The 21,718-nt window shown below is 40.6% G+C and overlaps 2 protein-coding genes across 4 annotated transcripts in view; one reads left to right on the top strand and one right to left on the bottom strand.

Moving 5' to 3' along the window:
* Positions 1 to 11,286, top strand: part of B4GALT2 (beta-1,4-galactosyltransferase 2) — a 125,203-nt gene extending 113,917 nt beyond the window's left edge. For both annotated transcript variants that reach the window (XM_063427729.1, XM_063427728.1), the window contains exons 6-7: positions 141 to 245; positions 9,874 to 11,286. In XM_063427729.1, the coding sequence (XP_063283799.1) occupies positions 141 to 245; positions 9,874 to 10,024 (256 nt within the window). In that variant the 3' untranslated portion in view covers positions 10,025 to 11,286. The remainder of the gene's footprint in view (positions 1 to 140; positions 246 to 9,873) is intronic.
* Positions 11,287 to 18,429: 7,143 nt separating this feature from the next.
* The window catches only part of LOC134568970 (von Willebrand factor C domain-containing protein 2-like), a 46,447-nt gene continuing 43,158 nt past the window's right edge, over positions 18,430 to 21,718 (bottom strand). Inside the window, exons 3-4 of one of the 2 annotated variants that reach the window (XR_010084074.1) lie at positions 19,683 to 20,760; positions 18,430 to 19,391 (exon numbers count right to left, since the gene is read on the bottom strand). Coding sequence is in view for 1 of the 2 variants with exons in the window: in XM_063427726.1 (XP_063283796.1) it covers positions 20,573 to 20,760 (188 nt within the window). In the remaining variant the exon portion in view is untranslated. Of the gene's footprint in view, positions 20,761 to 21,718 lie in introns of both variants that reach the window. The other variant, XM_063427726.1, reaches the window with a different exon arrangement.

The raw sequence follows: 21,718 nt of genomic DNA, 5'->3' as shown, positions 1-21,718 counted from the left end.
AACCATCAAGACTGCAAGAAATCCCTTTGATTTGGTGTAATTTGGGTTGGCTGGGTGTGCTGCGTGTTGGGTGTATCTTTTCCTGCTCTGATTTGACAGATCTGACTGATTTCGTTTTTTTCCCCCTTTTCTATTTGTAGAATAACTCTCAACGGCATGAAGGTTTCCAGGCCTGACATCCGCATTGGGCGTTATCGGATGATAAAACATGAACGTGACAAGCACAATGAGCCCAATCCTCAGAGGTAATCTCTCACTTTTACTAGTGTTTGTTGTCTTCTACCAAAATGAGGATCGCTTTCAATGTTTTGAATACTGTATGTATACTGGGAGTAAGAAAAGTTCAAATAACTAAACATGGCATCGCAAATGTCTGTAAGCCACGTGTGAAATTATTCCAAGTTAATGCATATTTGGTGAATATGGTACATGAGCCTTAAATGTCACATTATTTGGTTTAGTGACCTTTCACTTGCTTCACTCACAACTTATCCTGATGATAGCGCTAGTACATTGCAACAAGCTAATACTGGAAACCAGTAGGTGTACAGGCGCTTCAGATAACACACAGTGGGTAAACGTGCAATAAACGCAATTAAGATGTTTTCCCTTACACCTTAAGACATCAATAAACAAAAACACATAGAGGTAAAACCACTATTAAAATGCACAGCACCCTGTGTTGGAATAGAAGGATAAAAATAATAACTTGGACTTAACAGTATCAGGCAATATTCACTAGTACAGGAATACTGTTTCTAAAAGGAAATAGATAAAACATACGTACATAGTGTAATCTATGACATTACAATGTACAATGAGTGTGTATAGGGTTTCACTCACAAGTATGGAGCCGTGCCAGGCTCTATGTAAATAGCCTCATGGTGCCAGTACTGGCTTTGGTAAAATTTAATGTAATTTTTTATTGTTACATTACAAGGACATTGTGTGGTAGTGTATATATATTTGTGTATTACACACTGCTTTTTATATGTCCAGCTTTTAATTTTCCAATAAATTATTTTTTCAATTTCATCTGCCTGTCTTACCTGTGGACACCTACCGAAGCCAGTAGTAGTACATTGCAAGGCAAGCAAGATTGTGATGTGGATCAGAGGAGAGTGGGCTCAGTATGGTGGGAGAAACTCTAAACTCGAGGTGGTGGAATCAGGACTACTACGGAATCCACTAGGGATCTCGCAAACCCAGAGCTATCAGGGCAAACTGGAGAGAGCCAGAGTGTTTTAACATTGTCTCTAAAATAAATGTAACTTTGTGTAACCAAGGGCAGAAGTAATTTTCCTTCAGATCTGTGAGCTTTTGATATGGCAACAATCTTAACTAATTCAAGACTTCTAGTGATGTCATGGTACAGTTTAAATATCCTGCACTGGTTTTATTGATGTAGTTCCATTCTGACATTTATTATACATTGTTGTATTTTGTGTCTGAATAAATATGTGCCTAAGTTGTCGGACAAGAGTTTAAATTGCAACTGACTGTTTATTACAACCTTTTAGTACTAAAGGATGAAAACGAATGGATGATGTAAACCTATATGTTACTAGAAGTACGAGTGTGTAAATCTGCCATGGGCACCTCACTCGTTCTCATGGTAAAATAAATTGATGATTTGCTTTGGAGGGTAAGGTGTTTTGCCACCTCGTCCTGTTGACCAGTTGGGAATAAAGCATGAAAGAGCCCCTAGAAAGGTCTGCACAGACAATGACCATGTGTTCGGCTTTTCCTGGATCCCGTGTTATCTAGACTATCTGATGCTAGCCCGTGTGTAGAATTCAGCACAATCCTATACTTTTAGATAGTAAATAGACTGTCTTTGTCAGTGTTAGTAAATCATTCACCTACAATGTGTTAGGAGAATTTTCTGTCTTGAATGAACTACAAATCCTTAAACATATACCGTTATTCACTAGAATAAGAATTCAAAGTGAATTTAAGGTTAATTATCAGTATTGGAAAATTTATTTAAGCTAGATATGCTTTGAGTTTGACTACTCAGGCTAAATTTTGAAATTCTCTTTTAAATCACTTTGATAATTATCAACTCTGATAATTAGAAAAAGTGGTGTTGTATATACATATACATATTTTATATAGATATTCATGTTGATATATTAAGCTTCTCTTAAAAATCCCAACATCCCACGCTGAATCACTGCAAGTTATTTGTTTGGGCACTTGCTTTTGTCGAGTATCAATGCCGAAGGTAAAGTTCTGGAACCTCTGTCAAAATATTATCTGTGTTGTGTTGTATAATGTTGACATGAGCACTCTCAAGATTTGAGGTTGAAGGGTGGAAATTGAAGCGGTGATGTTAAAGATGTCTAGTTTACAGACAGTGGTAATATGCAACACAGTAAAGGAAATGAAGAATGCTTGAGATTTGGCTAACGTGTGTGTGTGTAAACTACGTTAAATGCATTGGACACACAGCATTTAGTACAAGCAGTATGTAAGCCGGGTGGCAGAAAATAATCACGCTTTGCAGCAGCACTCGTTTCCATCCTTCAAGGAAACGGTTGCATCAGCATACACAGTCCTCTCCCAGGGCTCATTTAAAAAGCAGGGAGCATGCAGTCCCTGATTGCCAAAAGGGGCAGCGTACCCAGTGCAGTGTGAGAGTTTCAGTCACTGCAGTTTGTGTTCTTACAGCCGACGTCACTTGTGATTTCTGCTTGTAATTCTGCATTCCCACGTCAGCCAAATCCTTACATTGAGCCTTATGCAGCTCTGAGCTTTATCAAAATAGAGAAAACTACCTCAATAAAGAGATAGAAAGTGTTTCTTTACAGTGCCCAAAATGTAAAAGCTGCTCAACACTAAAAGTGGAATACCCCTTACCCACAATAAAAAACAAATATACAGAAATAAGGTATACAAATTATACCAAACAAGTGGAGCGCTCTAAACAGTAGAGGGGTTTACTCACCCCTTTGGTACAGTGACAGTCTTGAAAAACTTGAATGTACATATAAAAGGAAACAAGAGAAACAAAAATATAGTGCAGATGTTCCAAAATGGATAATTGGTAGTAAGTAATGACTGAAACCACTCACATGGACAGGAGCCTATATGGTATTGGCTCCGTAAAAGGATCCTTTATGCTTTTAGGGCAGCAACACACCCCTTTATCCCAGGTAGTGTCCCTCCAGGAGTATACAACGAGAAGAAAAGCAGAAAAACAACTGTGTAGAATTGCACATACTATAATGGTATTTTGAAATATAAATAGTTGTGCTCACCTTCTGCAGAGCCCTGAAATCCCGGCTCTGAGGTTGATAAACAATGTGCTACTTTAGAGGGGGAATAGCACTCTCCCCAATGGAGTTCCTGATGGCTATAAAGGACTTTGGACTAAAGTATAAAATAGTAAATAACATTTATTGTTAATACATTAAAAACAAAATAAATGGGTACTTAGAAAGTAAAAAGATCCAATAAAAGTCCAATAAAAAGTCCAGAATAATCAGCTAAACGCGTTTCACTCTATGAGCTTCCTCAGTAGCTGCATGATAGCCTCAGGAATCCTTCTTTTTAAATGTTTGAAAGTCCTTGTGGATCCTCCTCTTGAAGTCACATGGTGTGGAATTAATCACAAATTGGAAAACAGGTTACGCGCTACATTATATGTTACAAGAGAAAACATCTGTGGTAGAGAATTTCCATTTGTTGACAAAATTGTCAATCATCAGTGATGTTTAGTTACGTAATGTTCATTGGTGGTGACATAATTTTAAATATCCAATGGTGTGAATGGTTGGCGGAAGTGACATCACTAAGTGATATTGCCAACCATCTCCATCCTCCATTTTAAATGGTAACATGATTTTGTATATCCAATGGTGTGAATGGTTGGCGGAAGTGACATCACTAAGTGATATTGCCAACCATCTCCATCCTCCATTTTAAATGGTAACATGATTTTATATATCCAATGGTGTGAATGGTTGGCGGAAGTGACATCACTAAGTGATATTGCCAACCATCTCCATCCTCCATTTTAAATGGTAACATGATTTTGTATATCCAATGGTGTGAATGGTTGGCGGAAGTGACATCACTAAGTGATATTGCCAACCATCTCCATCCTCCATTTTAAATGGTAAAAAAAAAAAAATACAATGGTGTGAATGGTTGGCGGAAGTGACATCACTAAGTGATATTGCCAACCATCTCCATCCTCCATTTTAAATGGTAACATGATTTTATATATCCAATGGTGTGACTGAACGGAGAGGTCGCATGGCTTGAGAGCTCCGTACGAAAACGGCCATAATCCAGAACACTAACGCTCTGCCGAACATACTTTATCGACCATGTCTCAAAGCAAAACTAAACGGACCGCTGACAAGTCCGAGAAAACAGAAAAACCCAACTTTTTTGCCTCCAGGGCAAGCCAGCACAAAGCCCAACAGGCCCAGACTTCAGACCAAGATGGCGCCGAAGAGGAACCGGAGCTACCACACACGGTGACACCGCCAGCAGCAACGCTCACATAGGAGATTATGCAAACTATGCTAGATGCACTCTCCACTAAACTGCTGCAAACACTGCAGACTGCTCTGGGGGACCTCAGGAACGAAGTCCGTGAATTGGGAACCCGGACCTCCACAGTGGAGGATAAAATGGCGGAAATGGCCGACGCACACAATGAGCTCGCAGGTAAGCTCACATCACTACAAGCCAAAATAGACGCACACGAGTCCAAAATGGCGGACCTCGAGGACAGGGGACGCCGCAATAACATCCGCATACGCGGAGTTAAAGAAACAGTCACACAGGCGGATCTCCAGACCTACATCACTGAGCTACTCCACTCCGTGGCGCCAGACCTGCCAATAGACATCCTACTGCTGGACAGGACGCACCGTGCGGCGAGGCCTAAATTCCTGCCCCCAGAAACACCGAGAGGTGATTTTCTAGTTTCTAACGTCGAGATCATATTCAGAATTTTTCTGGTATTGTCTGAGCCCTGTCGGCCCTGGATGAACCCTGACTGGTCATTATGAATTATTTTATGGAGGAGGGGGGCTAGTCGATTGCTGATCAGTTTTGCATACAATTTGGCATCCCCATTGAGGAGGGAAATGGGTCGGTAGTTTTTGCAATGTGTGGGAGGTTTGCCGGGTTTGGGGAGAGTGGAGATATGTGCCAAGAGCATTTCGTCGGGGAGTGCTCCTTTAGTGGCGCATTCATTGACTAATTGGAGGAGTAGTGGTGCTATGGTGGGAGAAAATGTCTTATAATATTCGTTTGTGAGGCCATCTGGGCCTGGTGATTTACGTGCTGGGAGTCGGGAAATCGCTTTTGTGAGTTCGTCCAAGGAGAAGGGTCGTGTTAGGGGTATAAGGTCTTCTTCTGTCAGCTTAGGTAGGTGGAGTGAGGATAGGAAACCATCTATTGTATCAGGTGTCGGCTTAGCGACGTTGGGGTCATGTTTCAAGTTATATAATTCACTGTAGTATTTGGTGAATTGATCTACGATCGTCTGGGGGTTTGTTACTTTCGAACCCTTAGAATCATGGAGGAAGGCGATCCTGGAAGCGACAGTTCTTTTCTTTAACTGCGACGCTAAAATAGCCCCAGCTTTGTTGCCACTCATAAAAAAGTTGTGTTTGAGCTTCCTAAGTGTGTATGTTGTTTTGGCCAGTTCTAAGGTGTTTAGCTTGTTATGAAGGGCCAGAAGTTCTGATTTAGTGGTGGGATTCGGGTCCCTTTTGTTATGGTGAGTTAGAGTGCGGATATTTTCTAAGAGGTTGGTGTATTCAGCCATTCTCCGTTTTTTAGCATGGCTAGCATGTTTTATGAAACTGCCTCTTATGACCGCTTTATGTGCTAACCAGATATTCTCAATTGAGGATTCATCGGTTTTGTTTTCCGTGATATAGTGTTGTAAATCTTGTGTTATTTGGGACTCCACTGATGGGTCTGCTAAGAGGGACTCATTGAGTCTCCAGGAGCCTGAGCCTCTGTTGGAGAACGTCTCGCTAATGCTGAGTGTGATGGGGGCATGATCCGACCATGTCATTACTCCAATAGTGGCTCCCTCTATCCGGGCCATTGACATAGAGGAAATAAGGAATCTGTCTATTCGGGAATAGCTGTTGTGGGCTGCCGTGTAGCAGGTGTGGTCTATATCTGTTGGGTGTAGAATGCGCCACGGGTCTACCATACGTGCTGCGGCTAGTGTGGAACAAATCTTTGTTGTAAGTGCGTGCCTGTGTTTGAGTGTGCAACTTTTGACTTGAGCTGTCGATGAGGAATCCAGGGTGCTATCTAATAAAAAATTTGTGTCGCCTCCAATGATCACCTCCCCGTGTTTATACATATCAGTTAGCGCTAACATTCTTAGCAAAAATTCATTTTGGTTATCGTTGGGGCTATACACATTAATGAGCGTATAAGGAGCATTGTTCAACATACACTGTATAATTAGATAACGACCTTTCTTGTCACTAATCTTTCTAACTAAGGAAAACACCACATCTTTGCCACTTACTATGGAGACTCCCCTTTTTTTGGCCGAGTAGCATGAGTGGAAATCGTGTGGGTACCATTTGGAAGTGAATTTGGGTCTAGAGCCCCATTTAAAATGGGTCTCTTGGAAAAATGCCACTTGGGCTCCACTTCTCCTTGCCTCTTGAATGGCCAGGCGTCGTTTATTCGGGGAGTTAAGCCCTTTAGCATTGAGGGACATTATTTTAATCACCATCTAATCAGTGTTTGGCGCGCTGCGCCGGTGGTTCGTGAGGTGTGGCCGAGTCTGTCGACCTCTCTTTCAGGCCATACTAAGGGGTATTCGCGTTGTTTTGTAACCTTGATAGGTCTGGGCGGTGTATAAAAATATGCAGGAGTTAGATTATGTCTGCACGATACTCTCATCGGGGGGGTGGGATAGGGATGGGAGGCAGAACAGGGGGTTAAACTATATACATCAATCCGAAAGTCACATTCTGGTGACATGTGGTTGCCTAAGGCAACAAAGAAGAAAGGCTACTAAGGCCTTGGGGGTGTACCACACGAGGTGTAACACTAAGTTCTCAGTGTGCTTGAGATCTATAGGAACGTAGAGCATGGTGCATCCGGGTGTTACTCACCCGTAGCGGCTAGGCTTATAGCCTACAGTTAAACCCTGGTAGGGTAATATAGGTGAACAATATTATAACATAAATATAACACATGAACGGTATAAACCTGTAGTCAAAGTCCTCAATAAAGGGCGACTTGTCAGTAGGCGGGTGGTCTCAGGTTGGTGCCTCTCCGGGATCTGTGCGTGCTTGGGAGGCTCTAGACACTCGCGACCAGTCCTTTTGCAGTGCCTTGGGTGTTTGGGCTGGGGCTTGTTTCTTCTTAGGGCTGGTGGATAGGAAGGGTACGTCCCAATCTTGCAGTGCCTTTTTACCGTCTTCAGGAGTCATGATGGGTCTGTCGATGCCATTCCTTTTAACAAGCAGTTTTGTGGGGAAGCCCCATTTGTAAGGAATATTTGCGCTCCTCAGCGCTTCTGTTATTGGTGCAAACGTGCGCCTTTTTGTCATAGTTGCTGCAGAGAGATCCGTAAATAGTTTAATGTCTCTGTACTGTTCCGGCCACTTGTTCGTGATCCTAGAGATCTGCATGATCCTGTCTTTGACAGTTAAGTGATGCACTCTAGTAATTGTGTCTCTAGCAGTTTCGGGTGGGAGATGTTTAGGTTTGGGGAGCCTGTGAGTTCTGTCGAGTATGAGGTCAAACTCCGACAGCGATGGTATCAGGATTTTAAACAGGTCTTTAACATACCTGGATAGGTCCTGTTGCGTTACGGTCTCAGGTATACCCCTTATACGGATGTTATTCCGCCTGCTTCTGTCTTCTTGGTCGGCCATTTTGTCTTCCAGAAACTTAAGCTTGCGTTCGAGTTCTGTGTAGGCCTCAGCCATCACATTGTGTGCATCCACCAATTCTTCTGTCCTGTCCTCCAGGGAGGCAGTGCGTTCTCCTATACTGTGGATGTCAGCTTTGATGTCCGCAGTCATTTTTTGAATGTCAGCTTTGAATGAAGTTTGCAGCTCCTGCATGATTAGCCTGATTGAGGCATTGGTCGCTGGGCTCTCAGGCGCAGGTGGATATTCCCTCGTGTCAGAGCCCTGAATAGGAGAGTGCCGACCGTCGGCGCCATCTTGGATTTTCGGCTCCACGGTTTGGGGCCGTTCCAGGTGTAAGTTTAAGGTTTTCTGCTTAAATTTTTTTGATGCCATGTGTGCTGGGTGTTCACCTATGGCTGGGTGCTTCTGTTCGCTCGTTTTCTCGGGTTTAACTTGCTGATAATGTCGGTTTATTGCCGCGGATCGGGAGAGCTCCGTTTCAGCACGTCCGCTCACATGTGCAGTCAGGCCACGCCCCCCGAGAAAGTTTGGTTTTTAATTAAACCACTTCACAATGGTTGACACAAAATTTATGGAAAATAAACTGCCCCTCTAATAATAACGGGGAATTTAAGGTATTTGGGAGTTTATATAGACTACAAGATTTGTATTAATTTAAATTTAAAACCAGCTTGCAAAAGCTGCAGATCTGTTGCCTGCAGCCTTTGCAAGCCCTCCTCTTCTAACTCCGCCCAGACTTTCTTTGACTGTCCAATCACAGACAGGTGCTCTGGGCAATTGTCACATCTTTAGTTTACCTTGACCTAAACAACCAAGAAATAACGGGACCGGTTGTCTAATTGACAGCCAGTGGGTATAACAAGGTTCATTTATAAAAGGACACACTCTTCACACATGAAGCATTTAAGCAAGCTAACATGCTTTAGGAGTCTGGAATGTCCCTTTAAGCCCAGACTGCTTTCTCAACATTATTTCTGTAAATACATTTTTGTTGAGTCTGTTGGGTTTTTTTTTTTCGGGGGGGGATCTAACAGTACCATAAAATCAGACTACAGTGGAGGAAATTGTGACCCCGTAGCTTTGGTTGAATGCAGAGGCAGAGAAGCAGTCAGGTGGGTTGGTCTCCTGTTCTTTGTTATGAAATGAGATTGTCAAGCATGACAGGAAAGTCTTCTTCCCTTGTATTCCCAGATCCCCTCATTAAGAGAGAGGAAGACAACAACCATGTAAAACCTAATTGTACTGGTATTAGAACAAATAAGATTTGCTTACACAATCCTTGGGATGTTCTAAATTTAGACCTGAATTAATCACGGCTTCTCTTGAGAACCCTCTCGGGATGAAGTGTCTTGGTGGCTCTGCCACTTGGAGACATAGAACTTGCCACGTTGAGCTGCTGGGGGTGTGAGAGGAAGGCGTGCTTGGTGAATAAATGCAGCGTTTACAGGAAAAATCCAATACTTTTTGGGAAAGTAACCTTCGTATCTCCAAAACTCAGTTTATTGTTTGTGCTTACAGTAAATGATCCGTATTGTTTATATTGTGGATCTAGCGGATTAACACATGCGTTTCATCTCAATACCGGCTGCTGGGGTTCAGATCTCAAGGATGAAATAGATTAATAATTTGGAGAAATAGATCCCATTCTCCTCTGATTGTTCTTAGTGTTGTGAAGCCATCTCGGCAGGGTTGGGGGCATTTCTTTTTCAATTTCATATTTGCAGTTCCCTTGTCAACTCCCCATATTTCCAGGTTCAGTTCAAAATCCTCCGTGAATAGATCCAGACATAATACTTACTAAAGTTAAATCTTGTTTTCTAAAATTTCACTTTATTGTAATGGACTCCTGAAATCAGTGATGGTGTAATATGATGACGTGGTATGATGTATTATAAACAAAGTTTCCTTTAGGTGCAATGATCTGTGGTTTGGATTTCAGTTTGGGTTATTTGCCATTTATTAAAATTGTCTTCTCTTTACCTTACAGATTCACAAAGATCCAGAACACTAAGATGACAATGAAGAAGGATGGTATAAACACGCTACACTACCAAGTGATCCACACCGCCAAATACCCCATGTACACAAATATAACAGTGGATATAGGAAAACCGCCACCTCGACCAATCCGGGGGTGACTGGTGCTCTGCTCCCTGCCTGTAGCCCATTTTGGACTCCATCTTTGGAAGGATCCACATTCTGTACAATTTTTATTTTCAGTCTTGGAAAACAAAGTACATTCTGCTCGGCCTCCACCAGGGTGTTCCGTTACAGGACAGCGGGAATATTTCCTTTCCTGGTTTTTGCTACTTAATGTGGAAGTGAACTGCTGTGTTTAGAGGATGACAAGGTGGTTTAACAAACCTGGTGCTGTTATAGGAAGAGGTCTCCAAGCCAATGTTTAGTGCGCATGAAAACGCAGGAAGATCCAACGTGACCTTTAAACACATCTCTCGTTCCTTATTTTCTTTGTGAAACACATTGGGGATGATTTTATGAAGAGCAATTTTTGGAGCAATTAGTAGGAATAATACTTTGGTTTTCATGGTGACTGCTTCACTTTTAAATCATTGCCACAAAATATAGATTTCAGTGAACATATTTCATTTTAACAGCATTTCTCCCCAAATTGGTAGTTATACAGGGTTTATATACATTTTTATAATCCATACATCTGGGAGGGAATAAAATTATCCTTTTTATGCAGGTAGAGCTCTGAAATTTGACCTCTGACTAGATGTGTAGGCAGCTATTACAGACCACGTTTCCAGTGCTGTTTTTTGTTTTTTAATTTGTTCTTTAAATTGAAGGTGGGTCACGGTTGGAGATCGTTCTAGCTGTTACCTTTGCCACATTGTTGTCCCGTTTATAGGATTTCTTTGAGTGCCAAAGAAAGTTTAAAGTTGGTGGAAATTGTTTTGGAGGTTTGTTATGTTTCCTTATCCCCTATGTTTTAACAAATATGTTGGATGTGAAAAAATAAATTAAAGGGATCCTATAGTGCCAGGAAAACAAACCCGTTTTCCAGGCACTATAGGCTCTTGGAGTGTCCCCCTCCCTCAGGGCCCCCCTCCCTCGGCTCTGAAGGAGTTAAAACCCCTTCAGTCACTTACCTTAATCCGGTGCTGGTGACCTCTCCTCCGCCGCCGATGTCAGCTGCCGAGTGGAGCCGAATGCGCATGTGCGGCCAGAGGTGCGTGTGCATTCAAACCGGCCCATAGGAAAGCATTACTCCATGCTTTCCTATTGGGATCTTTTTTGACGCCGGATTCCGTGTGGACATCTAGCGTCAAATAAGTGCGATTTACTCCGTGTAAATCGCGGAACCGGCCTCTAGTGGCTGTCAGGGAGACAGCCACTAGAGGCTGGATTAACCCTGCAGTGTAAACATAGTTTCTATGAAACTGACATGTTTTCAGCTGCAGGGTTAAAACCTGGGGGACCTGGCACCCGGACCACTTCATTGAGCTGAAGTTGTCTGGGTGCCTATAATGGTACTTTAATGTAGAATCCACACCTCTTTGCCCTGCAACTGGGCGGCTTCATCTTCCCTGTCAGTCATGAAGCGGTGTTTCTGTCTCTTCTAATTTGCATTGTGTGCCTTGGCTATGCCTTGTCTGAACTGAACTGTTATATAGTTTGCTAAATTTTTTATATCCATAAAAAATAAAGTAAAGCATCACATAAAAAGGTGGCACAAGTTAGAGGTGATGTTCAATGTTTTATTTAACAATTTTATTTTGAGAGAAGTGACATTTAAACATAACCATATCACCGTCATCGGCTGAATGCGCATGCGCGGCAGGAGCCGAGTGCGCATTCAGCCAGTCCATAGGAAAGAATTCTAAATGCTTTCCTATCGATGCTGGCATCTTCTCACTGTGAAAATCACAGTGAGAAGCGCGGAAGCGCCTCTAGCGGCTGTCAATGAGACAGCCACTAGAGACTGGATTAACCCAAATATAAACATAGCAGTTTCTCTGAAACGGCTATGTTTACAGCAGAAAGGGTTAATCCTAGCTGGACCTGGTACCCAGACCACTTCATTAAGCTGAAGTGGTCTGGGTGCCTATAGTGGACCTTTAACATTACTCTGAAAGCAGTGTATATTACACTTCTTTACACAACCGCTACCAGCTGCACCACAGGGGGCAGCACGTCATCCCTTTAACTGGGGTGGGCATCATGTTTTATATGGCGCAGGACAGCCATGATATTAATGCATGCGGTAACATGTGCTTGCGATAAGCCTCCTTGTTTAAAATAAGGTCATTTGATTTATTACAACTGCTCAGTCAGATGGAGAAATTAGAAAATATTTATCACATATTGACATTTTACTATACTGTGATTGGATATTAGATATCACCAAACTCATTAGACCATCCAGTTCGGTATATTATATTGCACCGGCTAGATACATTGCTAATCGATGATCCTAGAATGATCTGTTCAGATGGCCTTCCGAACACTAGACGGTGACTTCATGCTCTGCAAATTGCATGGTTTATATTTATGTTTGGTTATTTTAGATAGTAGTATTATTATTATTATTATTATTATTTTTTAAATCATGTACTGGAGACAGTAAGTGGGAGAAAATGACTGCTCAGGTACCATTTAAATCTTATGTGAAGCCTTGATCTAAACCCCCTCCTACTCCCATCTGATGCTTCGTCTACTTATAAAGCAATACAATTACGGCCTTGTCCGCCCAGGCAGGCCATTAAGGTAGAGAACGTAACTTCATCCGGAAAAGAATCTTCAGTTAATGCCTTGAAATTGCTGTTCATGGAAAAATAATGTTTAATTACAGCTTCCGCCTTAAAAGACGGCAAACATGTCACTAGTTCTTCAAAGGGTTTGTTTGCTAAACCGTGCGTTACAAATAGCACGGCGTAGGTGAGTTGGGGTTCTTTTTATTAATGGAATCTTGAGTTGACCGTCAGATTGACCATTGCTTGCTCTTTAGTAAATACAGTCTCGAGAATTACTGCAACAAAGCAGTGTTTATATCAACGAGCTGTGTTCAGGTTCTGACTCAATGGAACTTTTATTTTTTAAATGTTTGTATGTAGTAGAGGCAGAGGAAAGCTCTGATATCACATTTTAAGATTACCTCCTGCATTTCAAGGCAGTATAATCTTCTAGTGATAGAGGGATGAGATATTTCTGCGGATTATCCCACCCTTTGGCACTAAAAGGGTTAAGTAAAAAGCTGCCTCTTTTCATGCGAATACGGCCGGGGGTGGAAAAAGCTTTGTAGAGCTAAACAGATGCTCAATTATAGCGGATGCGGAATGCATATTATAAAAGAGATTACTGTGGAAACTATCCGGGGTTCCTTTTACGGTGCAGACACAAAGAGGTGTCTTTCTAAACAGTTTAGAAACTGCTATAAAAATACAAATCTCTTTAACTCACCTCAAAGGGGACTGTCACTGTAAATAGCAATATTAAATAAAACACTCAAAATCACCTGTAACTAGTCTTAACTTGTTTATGCAATGCTCTGTTTTGTGACGTCTAAAATTTGGCAAATTACATCACCTTTCAGTTCACAGACAACGTAGACAAATATTGCAAATGTTTGCCCTTCTCTGTGCATAGGACAGAGCTAATAACAATGATTGTCAGGAAGGTATAATGGTGTAGATTAAAGAAGTGTGGATTTCTACATGTAGTTTTATTTTACACACTTCTAAGTACTAAGTACATATTTGTTAAAAAAAATAGAGGTAAATAAAATATTAAAGAGGTTCCCTTTAAGGCTCGCTAAGCATCATGGGAGTTGTAGTGTTACAGCAGTTGGGGGACCTACTTTCTGGCCATTCCAAGTGTGAACCCTCTATATAAATATATAAAAACATGTGCAGAGCATTGATAAAGGGTTGCCGGGCTCAGTTAATAACGGACTGAGGTCAGGAAGTAACTAGGATACGGAGTTGGCATATTGTGTTTGGATAGCAAGATGTAATCGGAATTTGAGATCTGTGTTAGTGTGTACCTTTTCCAATAAAGATTTCTGTAAGTCGTGCATGTAAAATATACATTAACCCGGCTTGTAATGTTGGCTCCAACACAGGATCTTCATAATGGTGTGAAACGTCCTACAAGTGGCAAACCCTGGCCGGATTGCAGGGCCCTGGATGTGCATGGACTTTCGGAGAACATTTTTATTTGCCTTACTTGGACCTTGTGGAGATCAGCCTTTGATTTCTGGGCACTGCCAACAGAGACTGGGGCAGGCACTTTTTATCTTTTAATATTGGTGGACTAAGGACCGGTCGTCACCTCTGGACTGCTGAGCATCATGGATTGCAGATTGTGTACTGACGAGTGATACATGTTAATGGTTTTTTTTTTATTTGAATGTGGTGCGTTCCTTTGCTATGCAGTGCTTGAGAATATAAAGCAGGGATGGCCAACATGAAACTCTCTAAAGAGAGCGAAAAAAATGCAGTACTGGGTCTAATCCAGGACCAATAAACAAGCCACAATGTTACTGGGCTTTCTGGTGGTAAATGGGTTAGTACATAAATTCTAGGAACTCTGTACATGAACTCATTCATTCCTCACCCTCTGTCCCTGTTCCCATTCTGAGATTACATATAATGTAAACCCATGAGTATAGATGATACAGGATTCAACAACCTGTTTAAAAGGATGCTTTTACTTAAAGGGTTCCTCCATGCACCATGACCACTTCCGTGATTTGAAGTGGACGTAACTTGGAGTTAGTATGTGCAGTATTTCAGTTTGAAACAGTGCACATACAGCGTTGTGGCACTTTTTCGCAGGAGGTGTAACTCTGTTAGTGTCATTAACCTGTCCCGAACAAGAGTGTGGGATCACAGCTAACCATGCCATCAAGGGTTAATCGCAAGTGAGAATTCAAAGTGAATTTCAAATTTAAAGGGGCACACCATTGTCCAAAGGGGAGTCAAAACTGTTAAGCAGGTATACGGCCAATGAAAACCTGCACATATTTAATCTCACTGGGTGTATATCTAAAACCAGCTTGGAAAAGCTACAGATCTCTTGTCTGCAGTCTTTGCAAGCCCTCCCCTTCTAAGCCCGCCCAGACTTTCTGTGGCTGTCCAATCACAGGCTTCCCTGTGCAGCTCAATGAGAAGTCTTTGCAAGGCAGGTGCTCTGGGCAATTGCTGTCTCTTGAGAGCACATTATAGAGCTGAAATCACAGGACAGGACAGGGGGGAAGAGGGGGAGGACACACTCATTACACATAAAGCACTTCGGTAAGCTAAAGTGCTGTAGCATCTGGAGTGTTTATTTAAGAACAAATAGCCGACCTGGAGCATTCTCTAAGTCAGCTATGTTTTAGCCTTAAATTTAAACTTTACATTGAATTCTCACTTTACTTTAACTAAAGGGAGAATTCAAAGTGAATTTCAAATTTAAGGTCCCGATAGCTGAATTGGAAATATTCGACTAAATTCCCTTTGAATTCTCACGTTGGTGAATAACCCTGCATGTTTTATTAAAACACAGCTTTTGGCTGCAGTAATCCTTTAAAGCATCGAGTAATCTTACACACATGGTCATTTTCAGAGGGTAATATCTATTTATTTAATAAACTGTGAACTTTGAAGGGTTAACATGAGAATTGCGTTATTTACGGCATAATTGCTTATTGGAGAAACTTTCTATCTGCGCTAGTTTTCCTAGTCTTCAATTTTTTTCCTAAAATGAGCAATTTCCTTGTTAATTTTACACATTTCACAATGAATAAAACCCAGGGTTATTCTCTATGGTGTGATTCGTTGGGGATTTAAAGTGAATTTCAAACTTTAGACCAAAATCGATTAAATGAAAACCGCTAACTTGTTCTAGGTTCGTTAATTAAGCCAAAAAAAAGTATCATTCTTAATTCCCCACAATTCTCGCTTTAGTGAATTAACCTAAAAGTAAAAACTGTTTCTTCTAAAGTGCTCAACCAATCGCGGACATTAATAGTGAGCCCGGTCACATGTTTTATTTTATTCATTTAAAGGGACGCCATTGTCACCAGAACCACTACAGCTTAGTGTAATGCTTCTGGTGTTTATAGCATGTCTCTACAACCTTAGCACTCTATGCGCTATATCATCCTAATGCTTTCCTTTGAGAAAATATTGGATTGTTTGAGATCAACGAAATTAATGATCTCCACCACGCAAGTTGAACCAGAGAGGCTAGCCGCAGAGAGGCATAAAATCTGCTTTAATCTCCGGAGAGAGGGGGACAGGGACCTAATGCTGCATTTCAGCACTTTAGTGTTAGGAACACATGTTTGTATTCCTGACACTATAGTGTTCATTTAAATATACCGGTACTCTAGTTTCAATTAATAAATTAAAAAGCAACATAACCTCTATATAAATGGCAGCTTCAATATAAGGTTTAAAATACTTAAAAGAAAATTAAAAAGTCGAGAAAGTTAAAGCCCCAGTACAGTATGCCAGCACATTTGAAGGAGGATGACTTTTACACGTGGTGGGCAAAAGTACAACCACAATTCCCATCATAACGTTTTCTAGGTCTTAAAGATGGCTGAGCATCAATGGATTTGTAGTTGTTCACCAACTGTGTACTTACCTCTTGTGCCATACCATAGGTAGACCATTAATCACAGAGGGTGGGCAAAACTAAACCTAAAATGATTGAACATTGAGCGGTTAAAACATAAACAGATCTGATGTGATCTGCTATGTGGGAGCATGGTATTGAAAAAAAAATATTAAAATCATAATACAAAATAGAGTGAGTATTCCTTTAAATGTCAGGAGAATTCTAGAACTGCTGCTTTGCAGACCCATTCATGGTACAGTAACCCCCCAGGCTGGAAAGGGCCACCAAGAGTTCATTGATGGCTTTGGCATTGTTTTGGTAACCTGGGACATCTCTGCTAAAATGAGTATCTGCATTGGCAGAGGTCCGGCTCCTCTTTGTATGTATAGCGGGGAGGGGGAGACGGGTCCGTCCATCCGTTTTGGATATGTCTGCCTGTTATTTCTTTTCTATTTCTGTGGGAATGGGAGATTTCAAGACAATACGCTATTGCAATCTCTGCCTTTACAGTTTTCATAAAATAATTAAAATTGGAAGAAAAAAAACCTGCTGTGGAAAAGATGATTTCATGGAGGATTTAATTGTTCTGTTTCCATATATTTTGCTGTGTTTTTGGAAGGTTTGATCAAAATGGTAAATTAAATGGTAAAAGGTAAAAAAAATATATATAATTCTAAAACCCAAATAATTATTATTGTGTAACCACTTATTTACAAATCTTTCTGTTTTTCATAAATTCATATTAAAGGGGCACGGTCACCCCTTCAAAAATGAATATTTCATAGAGATAGAATTTTTACAAAATATTCATATTGACTGTGTAGAAAATTCACTGAAATTCCAACCCAGCCTAAAGATAAACCAAGAAATAGAAGGGACAGTAATTACGGACCACCCTTGACCCGTTTAGGACACAGCTTCAGAAGGAAACTGCCAGCGTGATGGAATATTTCTGTCATGTGTCCTTAAGGGGTTAAAGCTGCTCACCGCAGCTTTAAGGGCTATACCGAGCATTTCTTAAAAGGTCACTCCAGACATCAAAAGCACTTTAGCTTGCTGAAAACTTTCATCTGTGACGAATGTGTCCTAATTTTTCACTTGACAAAAAGTGCAGATTTCAATAGAAAAATTTCAATAGAAAATTACACTTTTCTAAACAAACCTGGTTACACCCCCCTGGCTGTCAGTCAGAAAACTGGTCTTGTTACTTCCTGGTTTGGTTACCAAAGTGGAAATAAACTCAAGAGGCAGCAATTGCTCAAAGCACCTGCCTTGCAAAACTTCTGATTGAGCTGCATTGGGAAGTCTGTGATTGGACAGCCACACAAAGTCTGGGCGGGGTTAGAAGGGGAGGGCTTGCAAAGGCTGCAGACAACAGAACTGCAGCTTTTACAATTTGTTTTTAGATAGATTCCCAATGAAAAAATGCATAATAAATACATGGATGTTATTATTTGGGCTGTATCTACTAAACAGTGATTTTAATTTATTTATTTATTTATTGGGCAGTGGCGTGTTCCTATGACCACAGATAGTCATTCACTTGTGCTGCACTTTCTTTAGTCCTCCCAGCGACAGATGACAGTGCTGGTCTGCCAGGTGATCAGGGCTGAAACCCAAGTGTCACACAAAGATTGTATGACCATAAGATATATATAATATGACACACATTAGAAAATGGTGAAATCCAGTCTGTGCTATCCCTTTAACTAATCTCCATTTTGTTCCAGATCAACAACAGCTTCTCAATGCCATCTATTATATATATTTTTTAAACAATAAACTTTATTCTCCAAATAAAGGTACAGTTTGTGAAATAGATTAAAAAATAACTTTGTGTATTTAATATCAGCACTCTAGAGAAATCTTGGCTTGGATAATCTGAAAATCATTTTTCAAAATAAATATCTTTCTTTAGGTTTAGAAAATATTAAAAGCAAAAGAAAAAAATCGTGTTGCTGAGAGCAGTGGATACAATATATATTGTTTTATTGGATTTGTTACTTAATACAAACTCTGTTAATATTTTCTTCCTCTATTTGAAGACACATCCTGAGGTTCTACCACCAGCGTTTGTTTCTTTAATCAAGTCCTCTCCACTCTGGCTTTTTAAGGGTTAAGGCATGGTTATCTACAGAATAGTTACTTGTCTCACGGTAGGAAGATGTATCCAAGTGTTGTGACATTCTAAAACACGGCCAACTTTGAGAAGTATATCTGGTGATTTCGTTGGTTTACAAGGTGAATGCCCCACTTTTGGAGAAGTGTTCTGAGAATCTTCCTCAGTGTGTTCTGCTCTCTGGTAACAAACCTCTCTGGTTAAAGCTATAATTGTACCAACTCCAAGTAGTAGACTTGTGCATTTGGATAAATTCAGCTTTTTGACTGAATTCTTTATCTCAAAGCACCACCCAAATTTGTAATTGAGCAAACGTTTGGTTTTATTATTCGGCATTCTGAGTGCCAGCAGAGGCGCCAAAAAAGATAATTAATGGCTACAGCTGCTAAAAGATCAAGTGAGAAGTAACCAATAGAGGGGAAAAGGAGCAAAACAAAATGTGTATATACTTGTGTATTCTATATCTAATATATAAATATCTTTAGATTTCGAATGATATATCCTCCGCTATTTCCTTTAAATATATCCTCTAATGATGACTTTTTCTTGCTTGATGTGTGAACCAAACGCTGGGAAAATGCTCCTATCAGTAATATTTATATTATGTCTATATTTTGCAGTACACTGATTGGCCCATTTTTTTGGCCTTTTTGTCAGAATATTTCCCTGATTCACGAGTGTTGGATCTCCTGAACCAAATTTTAAATTTTGTGAAAAAAATTTGTTCAAACCGAACAATCCCGCTGTGTACAAATCTACTAAATAATACAAAACGATGATGACCAATTTTGGCACCTTGAAGTGTTTGTGAAGTACTGTTCCATAGCACTCAGCCAGACCAACATCTCAGGTACCATGCACACACTGATCTAAATGATCCTTTAAAAAGCTATGATTCACAATCAAATCTATGTAACTTTTAATGCAATAGCACGCGTCAACAACATTGACTGATTAAGTGGAGTAATCTAGATATTGATATTAAACTGGATAGTGACTGCCCTGACCAAATCGGGCCACTTGGCAGCTATGGGCTGTTCCTTTACTAGTTTTGTTTTATGGGTCGAGAAACAAGCACAGAGCTACAGTTCAGATTTCCTTAAAACTGGTTCTAAAGGATGTCCAAGAGCTCAATCTTTAAGTAATTTCTCACCAGGATCTTGTCTATGTACTATTACTGTAGATAATTGGAGAGTTTTTTTCATTGTAACGTTAATAATAAAATGAATACTGATCTATAAAACGAGATTGCTTTTTCTAATGCATTTAAATAAAAAAAAAAAGAGCCAACTTTTATTTACAGCATATGCCCCAAAAGAGCCTGTTGTCATTATATTTTTGTTGAGGACGAGCAGGGTCCATGACTAACTTAATAAATATAGAACTCTAGAATTATAAAAACAATCTTTATATAATGTACATGGCAGGAGGGTAGGGAGCATTAAAACATTTAAAGGACTACTTTTTCCAAGTGGCCAAATGTGGAACTGCAGAATGGGAGATAAACAGCAGAACTTTAACTGCCAGAACGCCTCCATTACTTAGAGTTATAATTTAGCACACTTTTGCCATTGCCCCTCTAAAACAGGAGATCTAGGTAACTGCAAATCCTGGTGTGACATGCAGTAACCCTTCTTTACACTTTGTAACAGACACACCGGTTCATAATATACATTTCTATCAAAACTAGAGAAGATTCCAACCTCAGACCATCTGACTGGTGATGGACTCTGCTGACCCGATGCTTTGAAGAATGATGCATTAGGCTATTAAGGGAAGGCTGTTGTCTGTGCTACAGCTTAATCTGGGATCTCGTTTAATGCTACCAAATTTATGGAATACTCTAAGTGTCCTACAGGAATATAGAGGGGTAAGGAACAATGATTAAACCAAACAGGAAGATCCATACAACCCACTATATCAATAGCTTCTATGCTCAGAGCTCTAGGGTTGGGGGCTGCAGATCCGGCCATGTATGGGCTGTGAATTCCATACTCTAAGAGTTTTCTCGTCCTTCTTCTGGGCTGCAGTTCTTGGCTTTCTCACACTTTGCCAGACGGTTTCCTTCCCAGTAACCAACATCTTGTCCATCGTGACACCGACATTTGGTGCATGAATCCACCCAAATATATTGACCAGCAGGGATGATCCGACTCTGGGAGGAATCGGAGTAGCAGTTTGGACCTGGAGAGCAAAGATGGGATAAAATCAAGACATATAATTTTAAAGGGACACTACAGTCATCAGAACCAGTACAGCTTTATGTATAGTATACAACTTAATGTAGTAGTTTTAGTGTCTATAGCCTGTCACTGAAGTATTAGCACTGTAAACACTGCCGTTTCAGAGAACAGGCAGTGTTTACGTTGCTCTATGTGCGGTTACTCAGATAACCACTAGACGTGCTTCTTACCTACGTTTAGTGTCTCCGCGCTCTGCATGCTAAACGCTTCCGATTCAATGCATCTCTATGAGGAGATGCTGATTGGTGCAGTGCTGCATTTTGATGCGCATGTGCGATAGCCTCCCAATGCTTTCCTATGGGAAAGCATTGGATTGGCTGAGATCATCAACATGTCCTCAGTCAAGGAGGCGGGGCCAGCTGCAGCCTCACCATTAATCACCTTTAACCTCCACAGAGTGGGGGACAGGTCTCCTAAACATCTATTCCAGCATTACAGTGTTCATTTAATTACATACTAAACATTGCCTTATTATAGAGCCTGTCAGCGAGTTCTATAACCTCTATGTACCGTTTACAGGAACCAATCTCAGTCAGTCAACCATTTCATGTAAAACCTATGTCAACCTGGTTCAAGGCATTTTGAAGATATTTGGACAATATTTATGATACTTTGCAGCTAAGAACATTAAAAGAGCCACCGGCTGCAATTCTTTCTCCTCCCTTCCCCCCAGGAGACTAAGACTTTCTAATCAATAAATACACTTTACCATGGTTTCCTTTGTTATGGTTTTCTGTGTATAACGCCTATTATAATGCATGTTTTAAGAACGTCTGCTGCATTACATTCTGCATTAAATTATTTATAGAATGATATGTCATTTTAAGGCATTGTTCTAAAAACCCTGACGTTATAAGCCATCGAACCTCAGAAATACAAAGTATTCACAATTTTAGCAA

The sequence above is a fragment of the Pelobates fuscus genome, chromosome 7 (assembly GCF_036172605.1).
Source record: "Pelobates fuscus isolate aPelFus1 chromosome 7, aPelFus1.pri, whole genome shotgun sequence".
NCBI classification, from domain to species: Eukaryota; Metazoa; Chordata; class Amphibia; order Anura; family Pelobatidae; genus Pelobates; species Pelobates fuscus.
Note: the sequence above shows the minus strand (reverse complement) of the source record. Positions and strands in the feature narration are given on the sequence as shown.